General features: G+C 36.4%; 3 protein-coding genes across 4 annotated transcripts in view; 2 read left to right on the forward strand and 1 right to left on the reverse strand.

Annotated features, from left to right (window-relative positions):
- fibpa (fibroblast growth factor (acidic) intracellular binding protein a) overlaps positions 1-19443 on the forward strand; it is a 28101-nt gene that overhangs the window by 2576 nt on the left and 6082 nt on the right. Inside the window, exons 2-4 of one of the 2 annotated variants that reach the window (XM_016672966.1) lie at positions 92-169; positions 1072-1166; positions 18662-18746. In XM_016672966.1, coding sequence (XP_016528452.1) covers positions 148-169; positions 1072-1166; positions 18662-18746 — 202 coding nt within the window. In that variant the 5' untranslated portion in view covers positions 92-147. Of the gene's footprint in view, positions 1-91; positions 170-1071; positions 1167-18192; positions 18563-18661; positions 18747-19443 lie in introns of those variants that run through there. The other variant, XM_007555078.2, reaches the window with a different exon arrangement.
- On the forward strand, positions 2163-8454 carry fosl1a (FOS like 1, AP-1 transcription factor subunit a). The gene is made up of 4 exons (XM_007555076.2): positions 2163-3157; positions 3833-4090; positions 6352-6459; positions 6561-8454. Exons 1-4 carry the CDS (start codon positions 3041-3043, stop codon positions 7089-7091), a joined length of 1014 nt encoding a protein of 337 aa, XP_007555138.1. The 5' UTR covers positions 2163-3040; the 3' UTR covers positions 7092-8454.
- Positions 13324-17915, reverse strand: ccdc85b (coiled-coil domain containing 85B). The gene is made up of 3 exons (XM_007555077.2): positions 17859-17915; positions 14788-14892; positions 13324-14668 (listed from the first exon to the last, which is right to left on the reverse strand). Exon 3 carries the CDS (start codon positions 14203-14205, stop codon positions 13603-13605), a length of 603 nt encoding a protein of 200 aa, XP_007555139.1. The 5' UTR covers positions 14206-14668; positions 14788-14892; positions 17859-17915; the 3' UTR covers positions 13324-13602.

Here is a 19443-nt window from a genome sequence, read left to right on the forward strand (position 1 = left end):
AGGACTTCTTATAATTGTGGTCAAATTGCTCAATCTTTATATCATCTCAAATAAATATCTTATCCAGATGTTTTTCCTCTTGTCCATCCAGGCAGCTGGAAATTTTTGTCAAGCTTCAACTTTGACGGAGCGGCTAATTCTGGAAAGATGCGGAGGTTTTTTCTTAAGAGTAAGATAGTTTCATTTTTGTTACTTTAGATTTAGGTTTCAACTTACAGCTTCTCGGAAGTCTTAATTTGCTACTTGGGGCAGTTTATTGTAAATTATATTCAATGTATTCTTGTCATTGTCATGAATATTTCCATAAACTAAAAGTGTGTCATATTTTAGATAGTCTAATATGACGTTGTGAATAATGAAATTTAAGGCACAGTCAGTATATTCATGTTCGGACTTCACCTTATGATTACAGATAATCTTTTTTTCTTTGTAATGCGTAAGCATAAAGGTGGCATGGCGTGACTTTAGACACCTATCCTGCTTAATAAATTAATCTGTGGCATGGCAGCGTCTTTGTGTGAGTGGGATGAAGGCGTGGGTGGGTGTGGGATGAGTTATGTGACAACATGCAGAGATTTCTAGATGAGTAAACTGCAAAGGAATCCAAGCTTCCTTCATCCACCTCGGATCATGTTAAATTTTTGGAGGGAACTCAAAACAGAAACAAAGAATAAGGAAGTTAGTCAGAGTTTCACCCCCTAAAAAACCTAAACATTTATTTAAGGAACTCAGAGCTGGGTTTAACAATAAGGGTAGAGGATAAAACCAGAGGGAAACTGAAGGTGTAATAGGGAGAAGACATGTTGTGGCATGTCACCACTTCACATGTCTCATCAGTGAATTCCTCAGTTGACTCACCTTACGCTCACCTTTACCCTATTTCATTTTTTATGACACTTTTCAGCATATTACAAACAAATCACCTTGCATGTTCTGATTTAACAATGTTTAAACCTGAAACTTTTAACCCAGAGACAAAAAGCTACAGGTCTCACTTGTTGTTTCCAATGTAATGTAAAAAAAATGTGACTCCAGCATAAAATATTAACAACCGGTGTTCGGACTTCGCAGGACCGGAGTTAATAGTAACACGAGACATGAGTGCAGCAGTCAGCCACAGGACAGATCAGCCAATGCCGGGAACTCTGTCCCAGAGGGACTGCAAGGTCAGCAGCTGTTGTGACAGACTAAGCTTACCAAATCTGCAGTTTGCAAAATTGTAATCTTTACTAGCTGCTATAACATGCTTGCATGCATTAAAAAAAGGGAAATGTGGTAAAACCAGTGGTGAAGTAACTGAGCTGCTTTGCGCCATTTGGGTGACTCATTTCCACAAGAATGTGTGCTTATTGATGTGGTTTATAGTGAAAGTGGCTGCCAAAAAAACTCAAGTTTTACAGGCACGTGCTCAGCTCTCTGCCTGACTGCTCAGTCTCAGTCACAGATCAACGTAAATTCAGTCAAAATGGGATTATTTATAGCATTATGGGAACCTTTTATCACATACATGTTTATAAAAGTGGAAGTTGTTCATATGATGAGTATTTACATGTTTTAAATTGCACTGCGTCTTACATGAATCCACATAAATTCATACTAACTTTAAATGCTTTATAATAATTTACAAGTTAATATTTAATAATGATAACAATTGATTTAATCTATTTTATTCCTAATTTCCTAATTCTACTAATTCTACTATGGACCAAGAATCTTTATCTTTGTTAAAGACAAAGATTAATAAACTTAATATTTATTTATTTAAATAAATAAATATTAAAAATTTATATTGAAATAAAAAAATATAGATTACAAATAAAAACCAAGAAAAGCAAGATAGCCATTTAAATTAAATGAGATATGCACTTGCAATAAAAATAGTAAAACAAACAAATTTAGTAAAAAATTATAATAAAAAACCCCAGATCATTCTTGTGTAATCTCCCACACAAAACTAACAAATAAGAATAATTTATGAGCTTAACTGTTTATTTTTTGTTTATATGTATTTCTAGGATATATTTATACTAATACATTACAGTTACATGTTTATACTTGTGTCTAAACATGATCATTACCTTAATAATGTTCTATAGTTTTCAGCATAACAACATGAATATTCATGTATTTTTAAAAATATATATTTTTCAGTGTTATGTATACATAAGCTAATAAGATGGAGTGGATTTTTGAACAGAAAGAAAATGATGAAAATCTGCCCTAAGGTTGTAAATAATATAGGAGCTCACGTCAAAGGTTTTAGGAGGAAATTAGAAATTACTCATGTTGTGTAAGAATGTAAATGTCTCAAGAAATACTCAAAACGATCATTTTATATACAGATGTATTTTAAATTACAGCATTCTAGCTACATATAAAGTTGTAAAATAAACATATCGTCTCACTTTCACTTGCTAACAGTTGGTTTCGCCTTTGGAAACTGGCTGTTTCCTGTATGAGCCGGTTACAGCAAGAGGCAGCCTCTTATCTGAAGCTGGAAAATATAATAACATTTCCACTTGTACGTTTGATAACACGAGAAACAAAACAACTAGTTTTGACCATGAGGTGACACTGCCTGAGGAATCCCTGTTTGTAGTTGCGGGGAGGAAACTCACCATATATGGGCAGTGACGTCAGCCCCACGTGGCTTGAGTTCGTGAGAGATTCCAGACAACACTATTTCCCGTAAGTACGGAGGGGCGTGGCAAACCAATTCTCCGGCTTTAAGGGTTTACAACCTGACAATTACTCCCAGACTTCCGATTCTACATGGATGACTAGGAAGCGGGAGGTGCGGCTTGAACAACTTTCGGACGTTTTGGCTCGATTTAAACAAAAGTCAAACACTTTTTCCCTTCCTTGCTCCCCTTCGGATTGAATTTGTTTGGACTCTACCGACTTACGGCAATACAGTGGGCTTGCCCCCAGAGTTTGAATTAACCCACTAGACTCATCCCGAAAGCTACGATCAAAAGGTTATATATACACACAAAACCAAGGTTAGGTTCGGTTGCCGTTTCACAGAAAACCGGAGAGGATGTATCGAAACTTTGGGAGTCAAGGGAGAGGCAACCCGGCGTACGGAGGCAACTTGTCCGGGTCAAACTCCGCATCACTGGGAAGCACCAGCATGTCCACCACGCAGCAGGAGCAGGTAGGTGTGCGCTCACCAAACTGGGCTACAGGTCAGAGGTGGAACAGGTTTACACACACAGGAGGAATTAGTGGTTTAAGTACTTTTAATGTAAAATTTCTTTAATGTGTTACATAAAAAACAATATATAACAGCGAGATATTTTGTAATTTTAGTGTGTGACTGTCAGAGTTGGGTAGTAACTAGTTATATTTGCTCAGTTACATTTTGAGTACAATTTCTAGACTCTCTGACACACCTGCATTTTATGTTAAAGTTTCATAAGTTTTTTATTGAAAGAAACTGATTTGAAAAATAATTCTTTCACCTGATTTCATTTTTGTTACGTATATAAATTATTGACATTTTCATCCTTAAAATACCAAAATGTCCACTTAGCCTTTTAGCTTAGCTTTTTTGTCTGTATGATTGTCATTTTTAAATATTAAATGATTAGTTAATTAATACTTCAGTAAACCTTTTACCAAATACTTTTTTACTCTTACTTGAGCGGCTTTCTTGGACGGCTCCTTTTAACTTTTACTTACGTAAAAATATGCTGAAGTAGTTATACTTCCCACCTCTGATGACTATTATCAATTTTTATGTATAATGACAAAGTGACAAAGTCTGCTTTGTCACTTTGTTTTTAGTTTTCTTCTACATAACAATGTTTATTCATTATTATTATTCCAGAAATTTACAATGGCAGGCAGCAGCCACTTTGTCCCAAGCCTGAATGCCATCACGACAAACCAGGACCTCCAGTGGCTGGTCCAGCCCTCACTCATGCATCCTCCAGGACCTTCGCGCTCACCGGTACCGCCTTACCCATCCATTGTTGGGGCCCGGCCGATGGGTCCGCCACCTTCCCAGTCCCATCTCATCAGACCCGGGGTCATAAGGGCAGCTGCTAATACCCCACCGTCCACAAGGCGCAGGAATGATGAGCAGGTAGGTTTGAGACGGTCAGAAACTGACATTTAGACAATAAATTGGCTTTCAACCCGCCAATTAAAAAAAAACAAAAAACTTTTGTTTTTTGACCATGTCGAAATTGATTTATTACACAAAACTGCAATGGAAACTAGCTGATGCTACTGGCACAAACCACAAAGAAGAAGAAGAAAACAGGAAGTGGTAGGAGGATCGTAGCTCGTAATGTCTTTAATTAGTTTACTTATTCATGTCTGATTTTTAATAACGTTTCTTAGTTTATGGAAACACTGCAATTGCAAAACTGTGTTTTTCGACAAAGTTTTGTACATATTTGTAATGGAAAAGCAGCTATATATTGAATTAGAAGTAAAAATAAGATATCTGGGAGTTAAGGAGGTCAGAGGTGTGACCAGTGACTCAGTCATTTCTGTGTAACCATCATGTAACATCCTGTAGCATTGTGTCACAGAGTCGCTGTTTTCTGAATTTCAGTTATTTAGAAATAGATTTTTCTGAGAAACTATTGAGAACATCTCTAAGTCCTTGAATAGTTTTTATTCCCTAATGTAAACATCCTCTGTTTACTTTATGGTTATTGTTTACATGTGAAACAAAAAGCTTCCAGATGTCAGAGGGAATCTAAAACGTGGATCCCTCTTGTTGCAACTTTAACCCTTGTAGCTTCATTCATTTAGCAATTTCTCATTTTCAGGGGGCACTTGCTGACTGGCACACATCCACGTCACAAAGCTGCGATTTTATGGTACAGGAAGTACACAGTCATGTGACTCACATGGGCAAGTCATTTTCTGTGACTCACCCTTGACTCACCCCAGGGGTCTGAGCGTGAGTCATGGACCCAAAAGGGCAGGAAATATAGGGCGCAACTGTAATTATTCAGTAGGGTGTCGGATAAAGCCAGACTTGTCATGTTACAAGCACAAAAACAAGAAGACGATACTGAGTTATTCAGCCGCCATGATTGTTATGACTCAGAGTCCTCACATGGTGGTGGTAATTCTCCACTTATATGATCCAGAAGCAAGAAAATGCAACTCATCATTCAGCTCTTCTGTCTTTGCTCTTTGTCACATTTTAAAGATTAAGATCTTATTACTATAGAAAATATTGGAAACAACACTAATTATTTGTCTTGAAATAAGTAGGGTTTTTGCCTTTTCCACATCTATCCAGCAACTTTAATGCACCAAAATCTGATTTTGATTAATTTGAAAAATTTGGCTAAATACAGCAAGCATTTCTCACAGAAAAATCCTGATTTTATTGATTAGAGTTGACTAGATTGAGCAAATTTTTGTTCTAATTGTTAATTAATTGTTAATTATTTAGTAGGTGAAATAATTTTTGACTTGACGATTTTGGCACTGAAAGCCATTTCTCCTCCTGCTTTCTTTTGCCACAGTTTTATAAAGTTGAGTTTAATTTCTCTTTACCGACTCACACCTGATTCCTTTGTAATCAAAAATATTGTCACCTAAATGGAACCTGTAAGAAAACAGATGGAAGGATAAAATATCTTGGGGGAAAACCCCCCCACAAAAATCACAACTAGATAAAAAAAAAAGAAAGTCAAAAATGGCATTTTAGTAAAGTTCCACAGCAAAAAAAGACAAAGCTCATCTCATCTTGAGTTTTAGGAAAAATTCTGTCCAGAAATCAGTTTGTGACTTTAAACGTAACAAATCTGCTTCTGAATGGCCAAGGAAGGTTGGTGGAATCAACTAGCTCTCTCACTCTTTGGTTACCTAGCAACTCACTCACTCTTTGGTTACCTAGCAACAACCTGCTGAGTAACTTGCAGCAGTTGAAGGTTTTGTCACTGTCCCTCATAACTGCTTAAAAATATAAAGAACGGAGCAGAGTGGAAATAGAAAATAAGTACAACAACTTTAGAGTAATTTATGTATAATACAAGAAATGGCAGTATTTCAGATATTTCTAAAAAACTAATCAATAATTATTGATATCAACTTATATGAAACTCTTATATTATTCAGCCAGATTGTCCTATGATTGTTCAGTTTTTGTTAAAAAACACTTGGACGTAACCCATAAAACCAGGTTGGAATCTTTTAAAAGTTTAAATGATGTCAACCAGGTTTAGATCTGAAACATGTAAGTGACACAAAAAAGCAAACATAGAAGAAACCTGTAAGGGCGTAAATACTTTTTAACAGCTCTGTAACCTACTTTTTAACAGCTCTGTGACCTATTTTCTGATATGTAATAGTTTGCATTTCTCTTTTTAATCACAGTTGTCACTTGAAGAACTGGAAAGACGCAGGATCAGAAGGGAAAGGAATAAAATGGCAGCAGCAAAATGTCGCAATCGCCGCCGTGAGCTGACTGACTCATTGCAAAATGTGAGTAAAGATTTTTCAAGTGTCATAACACTTAATTCCTAAAAAGTGCAAATACCTGAGTCAGGCATGATTGAACTTGATTGTCCTCCCCTCCGGAGCAGGAAACCGATCAACTGGAAGGCGAGAAGTCACGTCTGCAGAAAGAAATAGCTGAACTGCAGAAGGAGAAGGAGAAGCTCGAGTTGGTCCTGGAAGCCCACCGTCCCATCTGCAAAATAGACGACTCTGATTCCGATTCTGATCCCACGCCTTCGCTTTCCTCTTTTGGAGCCATCAAACTGGAACCAGAAGAATCCATCATTCCGGGACCCTCCACAAAAAAGCCAGAGAAGCCCAAACCGAAGATAATAATCCCGGCCAAACCGGTGGTGTCCACCGCCTCGGTCGTCGCTTCTGAGTCCGAGTCGCTCCACACACCGGTCCTCACATCGACGCCGTCCCTCCTGTCTTTCTCCGCCGGCATGGTTTTCACATATCCGTCCTCTACGTCAGAAGCAGCAGCACTCGCCGTGTCCCATCAGGCCTTGCACCCTTCGGCCCAGCAGCCCTGCGGAGTCGCCCATCGGCGCAGCAGCAGCAGTGGTGACCAGTCGGATCACTCCCTGCATTCACCAACCATTCTCACCCTGTGATCGCCTGGCGAAACACTACAGCTGGTTCTGGTTCCAGCCCAAACGCGGGATCTCTGCGAAACGCTGATAGAAACGAGGACAATGACTTTTTTAGGCATTTCAAGACGATCAGCTGCTTTGTTAGTTAATCTCTGATCTCAGCTGATAAGGTCTTGGGCACACGTAGCCGGGTTTTTATTAAAACAAATATCTCCCCTACACCGATTCTAAAACACAAATATTGCACACGGAACTGGATCTCTCGATCAGTTCCAGAAAAATTTCAATCACATGAACCCAAATAAATATACAACAGTACGACAGAGTGTCAGGGCCACTCCAAGACTAAGTCTGTTACTACAACTTTACTCTCTTTAATAAGATTTTATCCTTCTAATTTTATTACTTTATTCTCGTAATTTAAACTTTTTTTTCTTAGCCTGCCTCCAACACTCGTACAAATGCACTCTTAAGCTTGCTTTAAACATGGCAAACCCGTAGGGGGCAGTGTAGCGCAAAACTAAAGTCCATGTCAGCTAATCAGGTTGCTTCAAAACAACCACGACTTCCTGTTAGGATTTAAACATGGCGCCAAGAGGTTAATTTGTGTGGATATAATTTTAACTACTTTGAAACAGTGTATATTTATTTTATATAAATATAAATAATAAAATACAGGCCAATGTTGATTGGGAATCATGTCAAACCAGGTTTTTGGACACACTGCTGCGTTATTTCCTCAAATCTCCACTCTGGTTGGCTGAAAGGCCAAAATGTCTAAAAATGTTTTGGTTTTCCCAGATATCTGGCTACATGTAAACTGGAACCTTGGATGGCATGAAAATCTGTGGCATTATCAGAATTTGAATGTTACACTCTTAGTTTTTTATTTATTTTTTTTTTACATAAAGTTGATATATTTTTACTTTTTTAAGCTATAAGATGAAATGAATGTTTTTTTTATTGGGGGAAAACTGCATGCACTATATATGAAAGAAAATATACTCTAACAGAAAAAACTCAGGCTCTCTAAAAGAATAACATGAGAACTGAGTTAATGCAAGAATAATAACTATATTTTTATCTGTTTTTACTTTGTGGAAGTTAACAACCAATGGTGTGCTCATAACTACCAGCCTTACTGTGCGTGTGGATCCTTTTAGACTACAGATATTTATACAGTTTATTGACAACTAAGGCTGGACCGTAGGAGTTGATATAGAATAGATTATATAATCATCTATTTATTAGAGTTTTTAGAGTGTAATATATTTTTGGTAATGTTTAGATTTTTCTGTTTTGGTGGGCAGTGCCTTATTGTTATTTTTATATTCAGACTTGTACGAAGTCACAGAGAATAAAGAAGAAAAGTCTGCATGAAAAATTGTGTGAATTTGTTTAGTTTGATTATAATGCAGATATTAATGCTTTGTGGAGTGGTATGGATGCAAAGTTTCATCAAAATAGTTTGTGATATTTGCTGTGATATATATTTTTTTATTTACGCAAAATTCAACGCAGCTAAAGTCTTCTGTCAGAGGCCTCATCAGATTAGTTGCAGCACTGACTGCTATAGGAGATCCTTCCTGTCCAAAGCATCACCATCTACAAACGACTCTTTAAAGATACGATGAGTTACGACATTTAACTTCCACTTGGGATGATGTGAAAAAAGTGTTTCCGTTGCAGTTTTGCAAAATAAAACGATTTCTATACAGCTAAAAAAAACATAATTCTAGAGCCAAATCTTTTTCATCAAAAAATGAGAGTTTTGTTGAAATTTTAAGTGAATTTATTTTCAAAATGTGGACCTATGCAGCTTGTTTTAGCACAAGAGTTAGTTTGTGATACTTTCCAGCTCCAGTCTGTATAAAAAAATTAAAATTTAGTAAAATGAGCAGCAATGTGTCAGTTTAATTCTAAAAATCAAGAATGATCAAGTCAAATGCAACTACTTCCATGGAATTTAAACAATATTTATCAGTCTGGCAGCTGATTTTTTTAATTACATTTGCTCTTTTTTGCTGTATTTTAACTTCACATAGTTTGGGTCTGAATAAGTCAAACTGCACCGATTGTGGAAATACTTTCCAGAATAATGGCAGACGATTTAGCTAATGAGAACGATCAATTCTGGCATTGATTAGTTAAATGCATTTAGACTTTTGCTGATGGCCGTTTCCTGACCCCGAACTCTCATTTATCAAAAGCTGAAGCCAGAGTCTTGCTAATTCATCAACATCTCTGATTGAAGCTGCAAAATGAGATTAGGGAGGCAGAGTCAGAACGAAAGCTCCTGAGTAGAAGGAGAAAATAAATATAAAAATCAGTGTTTGTGCCACTGTAGAATGACGTATGTGGATCACTAAGAGGGCACAAGCATTAACAGCCCTCTTGAGCCAAAAGGAGATCCAAAAATAAAACCGATGAACATTCATGAACTGTTCCTGCGTGACAAACAGGGTGCATTAATCAAGTGAGGAGCAGAAATCAATCACCTACTCTGTGTCGTGAACATGCAAACATGAGTTCAAACTCAGAAGAAAAGGTCAGAACAGCAGAGGGAGTCAATATCGACTGTATTTAAAGCTCTTCAGTGCACTACGAGCATAGCCCACCAATAAACAACTGACGACAAAATAAATCTTCTCTAATCCATGTGCATCTATCTACGGTTTAAACCCAAAAACAGTTAGTAATTCTATAATTAACACAGATAAACCGAGATAAAGAAGAGTCAAAGTTAGTCACCCCAAAGGGTGCAAGTTAAATGCAAAGAAAGAAAAGAAGAATTGGAATAAAAATCATTAAAGTTTGTAGACCTTCCAGTTTGATACAAAGAGATTCCAGCTGGGTTTTTAAAACAGGATAAAGTAACTATTAGTTCTGCTCTGAGAGAACTTTACCTTAACCTCTACCATGAACCAAAACTTAAACTATGCCAGAAATTGACGAATTTTCCCAACTGCACTACAACCTGGAGTAAAAACAGTAACAACCATCATGCACATATGGCACTCCAATCCTGCCCTGAGGAAGAGAGAGTGCATAAAATATTACACAACTGGGCATCTATGTAGGAAAGGCCAATATCAAATCACCAGTGGACTAAATATGGCTCAAAACTGGATTAAAATCCATCATTAGATCTGTGATTTAATGATCTAAGACGAGGCTCTCCAGTGCATTAGAAAAGAAGGCTTCTACCAGTGTAGGCTAGTCCAGTGCATGAGATAAATTTATATTCGTGACCCAGTTATTGGTCCCATTTTTTTTCAACAACAGATCACTGAAAAAGGAGAAATCTCAGAAGATTCAATAGAAAAAACACTGTAAAACTTAGATACTTTGTCATCAGGTCCTGAAATTGGTCGGGTGATAAAGTTTCTCAAATCCTATTGTGGCACAGAAACATTGCAGCATTCAGAGCACCTTAAAGGGAAACCTCAGGATTTTTTAAAGTTCAGTTAAAAGGTTATAAACACTTAATATCTTGTCTGTAATAAATAAACCAAACTGGACTTTTACCTACAACACCAGTATCTCTAAAATGTCACAGCAGTTGATGCAAACGCTACTTTACAAACCTTTATAACATAATTTCCAATGCATCTGACATTTTTATATAGAATCCAATGATTCTTTACCAACCAGACGAAGGCTGGAGGCGGTGCGTCACCAATTATCTTCCTGTCTCTACACCTGATTCAACAACCAATTAATCACATGATAAATTAAAATGAGTAATTCTGATGATTAATATTTTTTGAAAGGCAGCTTGGTTTGCAGAGACATCATAGTCCATTTTATTTATGGTTTTGTGTGGGTTTTTATTTTTGTTTTATTTATTGTTGTATTGGTTGTTGAATATTTAAAATCTCTTCCAGTTCCAGTGTTAAGTGCTCTTTACAAAATAAAATTTACATGCATTATATACTCAATTTATTACTTGAAAATGGTCTCAAAACAACAATTTTATTGTTTATCGCAATAATTACTGGGAGAATTTATCGTCCTGCTAAATTTGTTAACATGGCAGACTTTCTTGTACTAAGAAAATAAAGTATTCTCAATTAGACAAACTAAGAGTGAAAAACAAGAAAAAAGTTCTCACTTAATTGGTTATATACTTCTGACTTTTTAAAAATTCAGATCGTTACTCTGATTTGAGATATTTTATGCTAACTATGTTACTATCATTGAGCCTCCCAATAAGAGATCTAGATGCTAGGATTAAATTGTTCCCCTTTTATTGTGTATTTTTTACTCCCTGTTAGCAACAGATGCTAACCTTGTTTTATCCATCTCAAGATAAAAACTTTCTTTAATCAATCTAATAGTATGTTAATGTACTTTTATGTACTTTAACAACTAAAATAAAATGCTTTTCTAGCCCTGACTAAATAATGTGAAAGTTCTAGAAATGTAATTAATATGAGTTACAACAACATTTAATTTCCCTTTGGGATCAATAAAGTGTTTTTGAATTTGAATTGAAATATTAGAGTCATATTAAATAAATTTGAATATATGAGTCTCGTTTTCAGATCAAAAGCACCTTTTTGAAAATATCGTTCAAGCAAGTATTTAGTTTCCAAGTACATAGTTTTCATAAAACCCACATTTCTGTTATTAAAAATATTTTTAATTGGTTTGATGTAATATTATAATCTTAAAATGTCATGTTTTCATTAACAGTAAGCTGAAAATGATCATAATTAACAGAAATAAAGGCTTTCAAACACCCACCCATCTGTGTGTAATTAGTCTATATGTTTAGCGATAAAGTTCCTAAAATAAGTGGGCTTTTCAATAATATTCTAATTTATTGAATAGGTCTGTACATTTCTGAACATATTTGACACTGATAGGATAAGAAATAAAAAATAGTTAGATTTTCTGGCTGGAAAAAGAACTACGAGAATGTAATGAAGTGATTCCTTTCATGTACATGTAAAAAACTTATGCTATTTTCTGTTTTGATCATATTCTTTTCCTTCTTTGTGTACAGTAGAATTTTATGTCGAAGATTAAAATGTTTTATATCTCTATACTTTAACCTCAATTCATGATCTTAGCATAATTATTATTTTTTTTATTCTACATTTACATGTTCCGTTCTCAATAAACGTTTCATACAAGAAGATCATTGCTGTTACACCACCTCCAAACAATGTTTCTTAAGGAAATAACCATTGTCTTCTTTGTAATAATGACCAACGCAAATTCAAAAAATGTTTTAAAAGGTTGTACGTAGAGTTTACATAAACAAATATGATCTTTTTTGAGATTTTAGTTGAGGAACTCTGATTTGGTTAGAGTTTGTCGTTAGTGATTTGACAGATACAAATTTGAAAACTGTTCTATTCTGTTTTACAAATAAAATAAATGAATAAACTGTAAAATAAAGGATCTGTGTTTAACGTAGGATAATGTAGGATTTCACAAGTCTGAGAGGTGTTAAAAATGGCTGACTTAAGTTGCCAATAAAAGCTGTGAAATAGCCCTTTACCACAGTGTGAATGAGAAGTCAACTTCAGTATTTTAACAATTTATAAAAATCATTAAAATGTGTTGGACTAAAATGTGCAAAATGTTAGAGAAATGCAAAAAATATTTAGAGATTTTAAGGATGGAAATATAGACTTTAGAATGAGTAGCTGAGTTTTCATTTCAAATGTGAGCAAAACTTTGTCAATATTCTGCTAATGTCGAAAGAAAATGACAATTTTGCAACTGCGGTGTTTCCATTAAAAAGGAAATTTAAATCACATGAATAGATTTGTTCACCAGATGAGTAATTAAAAAACATGCCACCATCCTCCAGCTACTTCCTGTTGTCTTCTTCTTTGGTGTTTGTTCCAGTGGGAACATCCAGTTGTTGATCATGTGACTCTTTTTTTATTTTCAGACTAAATATTTATTTTCTAAACCAAATATTTAGCTCAGACCTAAATACATAGAAAATATGACAACTATTTATATTGCTACAAGTTAAATATTTAGATCCAAATCAAATATCTAGCTAATATGCAAATTGGCTTGCCAATAAGGAGAAGTGATGTGAAAAAAGTGTTTCCATTGCAGTTTTTCCAAAATTAAGCAAGTAGCTTCCTTTCCATTGACTATACAGTTTAGTATCTTGACATAAATTCCCTTAATGGAAACACACAATTTTGAAAAAAAAAAACATTTTTGTTTTTTTAATAAAAAGTTTTGGCTAGAATTATTGGGAGAGGGGGGGAGGGGTTTGGCATCACACTACTCACATGATCTACAACCGGATGTTCCCACTGGCGGAAACCAAGAAGATGAAAGGAACGATTTTAATTGCTGTTTTATTAAACTGAAACACCGCAATTACGAAATTGTGTTTTGTTTTGTTTTTCGGAAAGTTTTCGCACATTTGCAGCTAGTGAAGATATTAGCATCTAATAACCTTTTAACATCTTTTTTTTTTTTTTTTTAATCCTGAAGTATCCTTTAATGCCTCCAATTTAGTCCGTGGAGTCCAAAGCCCCTCTGGCGGCCGTCAGTCGTCAGGTGAGCACACCAGGTGAAGCTGGTCTGGACTTCCCACGCTGCCCGTGCTGGAGCTTCCGTCTCCCAAGTCCCGGGCCACCATGCAGGGTAGGTTGAGCTCAGTGGAGCCGCCGGGGCTGGAGTCGCTCCTGCTCACACACTCCTCCTCCAGCACCAGGCACAGCTCCTTCAGGTCCAGGTTCTCCTTCACCAGACCGTCCTGCATGCGCTCCAGGTCAGCGAGCTTCTTCAGGTAGCCGCCCAGGTCCTCCCGCATCACCTTGGCGGCGTGGTGGCCAAACAGCTGCCACTCCCTGGCCAGCTTCTTCACCTTGAGCCTGTCGTCGTCCAGGAAGCAGCAGAGGTCCCGCAGCTCGGTGTTCTCCTCCTGCAGACGCTGGTTGATGACTTTTAGTTCCCTGATTTCCAGGAGGTGGCCCTGCAGCTGCTTGTTGACCTCCTTGATGAGCCTGCCGCGCTGGATCAGAGCGGAGATCTTTTCTGACTCCTCCTTACGCAACCGGCTCACCAGCTCCTCTTTGGAGCAGGCCAGCAAATCCTCATCAGAGACCTTTGACAGCTCTCTGGTTATGATCTCACCTTCACTGCCCATTGTGAGCGAGAAAACCTATGGAGTCCCTGAGAAATTATTCAACCCCCCACAAATGTTGCTGTATTTGATGCTCAGCTGAGAGTTTTCACATCATCCGCTTCTTGTGTCATGTGATTTCTTTATTTAGACTGCTTTCTTCAAGGCCTTAATGAGGTCGGGTGTGAGGATGCACCGCAAGCTCCGATTAATGTCAGTCCATCATCATCATCATCATCATCTCCTCAGCAGCAGACTGTGTTTTCCAAAGGCCTCTCGGAGCTCAACAGTCCGTTTTCTCGAGAAAACATCCGCCCTGTGGAGGTGCTTATCTCCGATTGGGTCCGCCGAGATTTTACCCCGCTACCCACGGATGCAAAACCTCGCAGATGTTGTGGGTTTTCAGGTCGGCGGCATCGCGTCGTCAGGCTCTGCTGTGCTTCGGTTGAATGGAGGCAGATTTCCGTTGACGGAGCGGCGGTGTCTTCTACCGGGGGCGGCACATTTTATATATAAAAAAAAACAACAACAAACAAACAAACAAACAAACAAAGGTAAAACAGAGAAAAAAGAAAGGAGATAAAACGGTCTGACTCGACCCGTTACCTGCTCATTACAGGCGCTTCATCCTCCGTAGCTGAGCTGCTATCACAACAATGTCTGCCTCCACCAGTTTAACGAGCCTGCTGAGCTGCGCGTGAAGCTGCAGCGCTACCGGAAATACACATAGGAGGCCTTCAAAGTAAAAGCGCGATCGAATGATTCAGATAGAACAACAGGACTAGCTGAAGAGATGATGCAAAATAACAACTTAAAAGATGTAAATATGGTCAATGTTGCGGAGCTCCACCTGCATTTAGACCTATTCATTTTTAAAGCTTTGTTTAAGAGGTTTAAGGTCACATAAAATTACTTTATTCTTATAAATGTTACTTTTAAGAAGCTCAGAGTTCTACACAAAAGTGAGAATTAATCTTAGCTTTCATTTCACAAAACTGACATTTTCTCTCAAAATGTTTACATGTTTGAAAAAAAGAATTGTGATCTGATATAATTCAGAATATTTAAAATACCAGATTTTTTGAATATCATAATTCTGACTTTTTCCTTTGAATTTAGATTTTTAAAAATCAGATTTTTTTTAAAATTCGATTTAAAAAAAAATATTAATTCTGAGATTAAAAATTCAGAATTCTAACTTTAATCTATGAAAACTGACGTTTTTGGAAAATAAAAATCAGAGATTCTGAGATTCAAAATGTAATTTTGACTTTAATTTCATAACTCTGACTTTTCCCTAAGAATTTAGACTGTTGAAAAAAAATCTAAATTTTAAGATGAAAGCCTGATTTTTTATTAAGTAAAATATTTAAAAATATTCCTGATTCAAGTGACTTGGTTTGGTTTTATTTTGAATTGTCTTTCTTTACAGGAAGATTAATGTTGATAGTTGTTAACTTGACAGACTCCAGTAATCTGAAGTGTTAATCTTTCTAGTGGTTGCTTGACGCACCATAGATATGCATCAATCTGACATTTTTGAACACCTTATCTTTCGGATTTAAATAGTTTGAGTTTCTTTTAGCAACATTGTAAACAGATTTATTTTACAATTTCAGAAACATTTGTACTTTTAAATTTAAAACGTTTTTTTTAATATCCTTTTTACTATGTTAGACCACACAGACATGGAAAAGTTCAGTTTACAATCGAAACAAATAGGAAAAGTTCTGTATGTGACCGTACTTCCTCTGGATTTATCCGTTTACAAGCGTGATCTCATCCTCTAAACTCAAACTATCTCTATTGTGTCCTAAAGGCTTTTGGAGTTCACAAAAGCACAGCACATTCTGTCTGTATCAGGAGACACGATTTGTTTCTTTTCAAAGAACACAGTTGGAAAGTTTGACTGCAGGCGTTTGTGTGTGTGTTTTTCCCATCGGTTTATGCTGAGGTATTCGGCCACATCCTTCCGCCCTCTGTCCCACCTCCATTGTTTCACGGAGGCCCTAACAATGTAGGGTGTTAACCACGCTGAGAGGAATCTGGGGATGGAATCAGGGTGTCATGGGAGTTTAGAAATGAGAGTGTTGATGTGCAGCAAGAGATCTGACAAAAAAACGAGCTGACCGGGGGGCGTGGGTGGAAGAAGGGGTTGGTTTTTATTTTTTCTCCCACATGTTGTCATTCTGAAGGACACATGCAGAAACACAGAAACGGGAGGGTGAGGAGAAGGATTTACAGGGATTTATATGGCTTAATCTGAGCAGGAAAAGAGAGCAGATTGTGTGCAAGCGAAGTGGATCCTGTTGAAGGGGGTCTATTCTGGATCTGACACTTTTCCCAGTAACAGAAAGTACAAATTAAAGGACAAAAGTCAACAAAAGGCTATATCTCGCTGCAAGATGTTTCATGTAATTTCAGTCATCACTTTTTATTTGTAAGTTTCAGTCTGACCACTGAAGACTTTCTCAGTAAAATGAACAGTTTATGCTGAGTCAAGAAATTTCATACTGTGCAGGAAACTTCCAAGACTCATGTTTCCTATTAATGAACTCTTGCAGCTTTCTCTCCAGCTCAGTTTTTTTTCCCCTTTTTGGAGAGTGACGAATAAACAGGCTTTGGTGAACTCATTTAAATTAGTGCAGCCTTTCTATTGAGAGAACAATAAACTTTCAATTTCAGTGTTTTCTAGCATATTTTTACTTCCTTTGAATTTCAGCAGCTCCAACACTAATTATCCTTGCCATTTTGTTGTCAAACGCATTCAGCATTCACTTCTATTCACAATAGAAATCAATTAAAAAGAACATTGTCTGTGCTATTTATGAAATATATGAAGATAGAAATTATTTAATCCAGTTTGGGGAGTTAAACTTTTGGAATAGTTGGACATGCTATAATGAGAGACATAGCTGACCAACTTTCCTGTTTTGCTTTTAGCACTTCATTTAAAAATAGTTTGAAAGCAGTGTTATTTTAAAATGATCTTAGGTATTCTTCAGGCTTTCTGAAGATCTTTTATTGTTCTTCTTTGGACTTTGGCTCCTTTTAAGCTAATTTTCATTCCAATACTTGACTGCTTTTTGTTTACTTTTATTGTGTTGTTGTTTGTTTAAAACCTCTAAATGGATGTCTGTCATCTTATTCCTTTGTAATTTAGTGATTTTGATAATTTCATACCTGAAAAACATGCAAATGGATCTTTGTTAATCCCAAAGGCAAATTAAGCAAATTGAGGAAAATCTTAAAATTTGAGGACTATTCAGCATGATTGGTCCTCAAATCATGCTGATTTGAGGACCAATTCTTAATGGTGTTTCCACTAAGAAATGGAAACTCCAAGTCAAAACTCAGAATGTCGAGATGCTTTGAGGATTTGTGGGATGCAAGTCTCGCCTCAAATATCTCAAAGTTGAAAGTGAAGAGTGGGGTAAACTTTCCTCAGAGCAATTTTAGATACAAATGGAGATAAATGTATTCCAGTTAAAGGAGATTATACACCAGCTTTAAATAAATCCTAATCTTTTCCTAAGATAGAAAATATAATTTTATTGATAGAGGTTAATGTAAAAACATTTGTTGTTTTGATGTAAATTAGATAGAAATTATACACTGGTGAACATTTCTTGTAATAAATAATTTAATATTTAACAGAGTTCTATTTTTTTTTCTACCTGACTGTATTAAGGTCCCTGGAAAACTTCCTACGACAGAAATAGCACAGTGTTTATGACTTTAGTTTGCTCTAATGTCTGTTTAAGTGGAAAAAAAACTCTCCATTACAGTCAGCACCGCATCATGGAGTTAGATCAGGGCGACCTTCACCATGGCAACCACAGCTACCGTTTGAATCACACAATAATAGCTGTTTTACCAACCATAAGATTACTGTAAAATAAAAATAAATAATAAAAATGTTTCTAAAGAGCATATACATGATAAGATCATCCTTCTTGTATTGTTTTTACTTAATATTTAAAAATCCTAACGATTTACGTACGGCGTGACGTCACCAATCCGGAAGCGTGTGCTGCTGTATGTCTGCTGTTGTTGACACTGCGTACCTATAAGGATGGAGCCGTTTGATCGTTATTCCTAGTTTAGTTGCAAAAGTTTGAGCTGCAGCTAATTATCTGTAGCCATATTACAATTTTTATTCAGTCCTAATTTACAGTTTTGCCTTCTGATGATCAGTTTGATGTGGCTAACTGCTGCTCGTTTTACGGGGCTGCTAACAGAGAAGCTAACCTTGAACTAATTTAGCTAATGAGTAAAACTGCTTAAATCCAGCTGACAGGATGAACGTTTCACCTTGAAGATCCGCTTTTATTAAAGACAGACTGTTAAATCAGGTTTTTTTTACACCCCTAAAATCAAGGTATAAAATATGACAACATTAGGTCTTTTGAGGCAGCTAAGCTAAGTGCAGATCGCTACGTGTTAATGTTGAATAGCTTTTCTTTTTTACTCCTCGCAGATGGCCGTAGAGCTCGATGTGTTCGTTGGTAACACCACCATCATGGATGAGGAGGTTTACCAGCTCTGGCTGGATGGATACACAGGTATGATCATGAATCCATGACTGAATGTGTTTACTTTAATTGGCTGGTAAATAGAGCAGTAAAAAAAAGTGTATGTTTGAATAAGTGAGTGAATAATATCAGAGGAGCAGAATTAATTTTCATCCCAACGAGGAAAGATTTCAAAGGAATTTATTTAATTAGGTTCATTAATGTCAACTCAATGTAAAGAAATCTAGTTTGTATCCAGCTGTGTAGAAATGTACAACCAAATTAGTTAAAAGATTAAGGCTGGTTTAGATCCAGATTATATTACAGTAGAGATGGCTTCATTTAGGGTTAGGGTATTATAATCAATGCCAATTGATTATAAGTTATACATTTAAGAAACTCCCCATTGTATGAAGCTGTTGACTTTGCATCAGTCACACATCTTGAGCAAGCATGAGGGGACAGTGGAGAGGAACCACCTTTGTTTAGCTGGATGAAACCTCCAGCAGAAACAGAGATGTGCTTAAAATGTTGGTTCCTTCAAAATAGGATAGAAAAAGTGTTGTTTACTTCAGCTTTCCTGTGAAGACCAAATTCTACAGTTATTTGCAATTTTCAAAACATTCTATATAAGAAAAGTAACAATCATCTTTTTGAACAAATGTTTTTTTTCTTATTAAATCCTAAAAATAGGAATAAATTGGTTGAATTTTAAAAGTCACAGCAGATTTTCTGTTGTAGATATTTA

Source organism: Poecilia formosa, unplaced genomic scaffold (genome assembly GCF_000485575.1).
Source record: "Poecilia formosa unplaced genomic scaffold, Poecilia_formosa-5.1.2 Scaffold68, whole genome shotgun sequence".
NCBI classification, from domain to species: Eukaryota; Metazoa; Chordata; class Actinopteri; order Cyprinodontiformes; family Poeciliidae; genus Poecilia; species Poecilia formosa.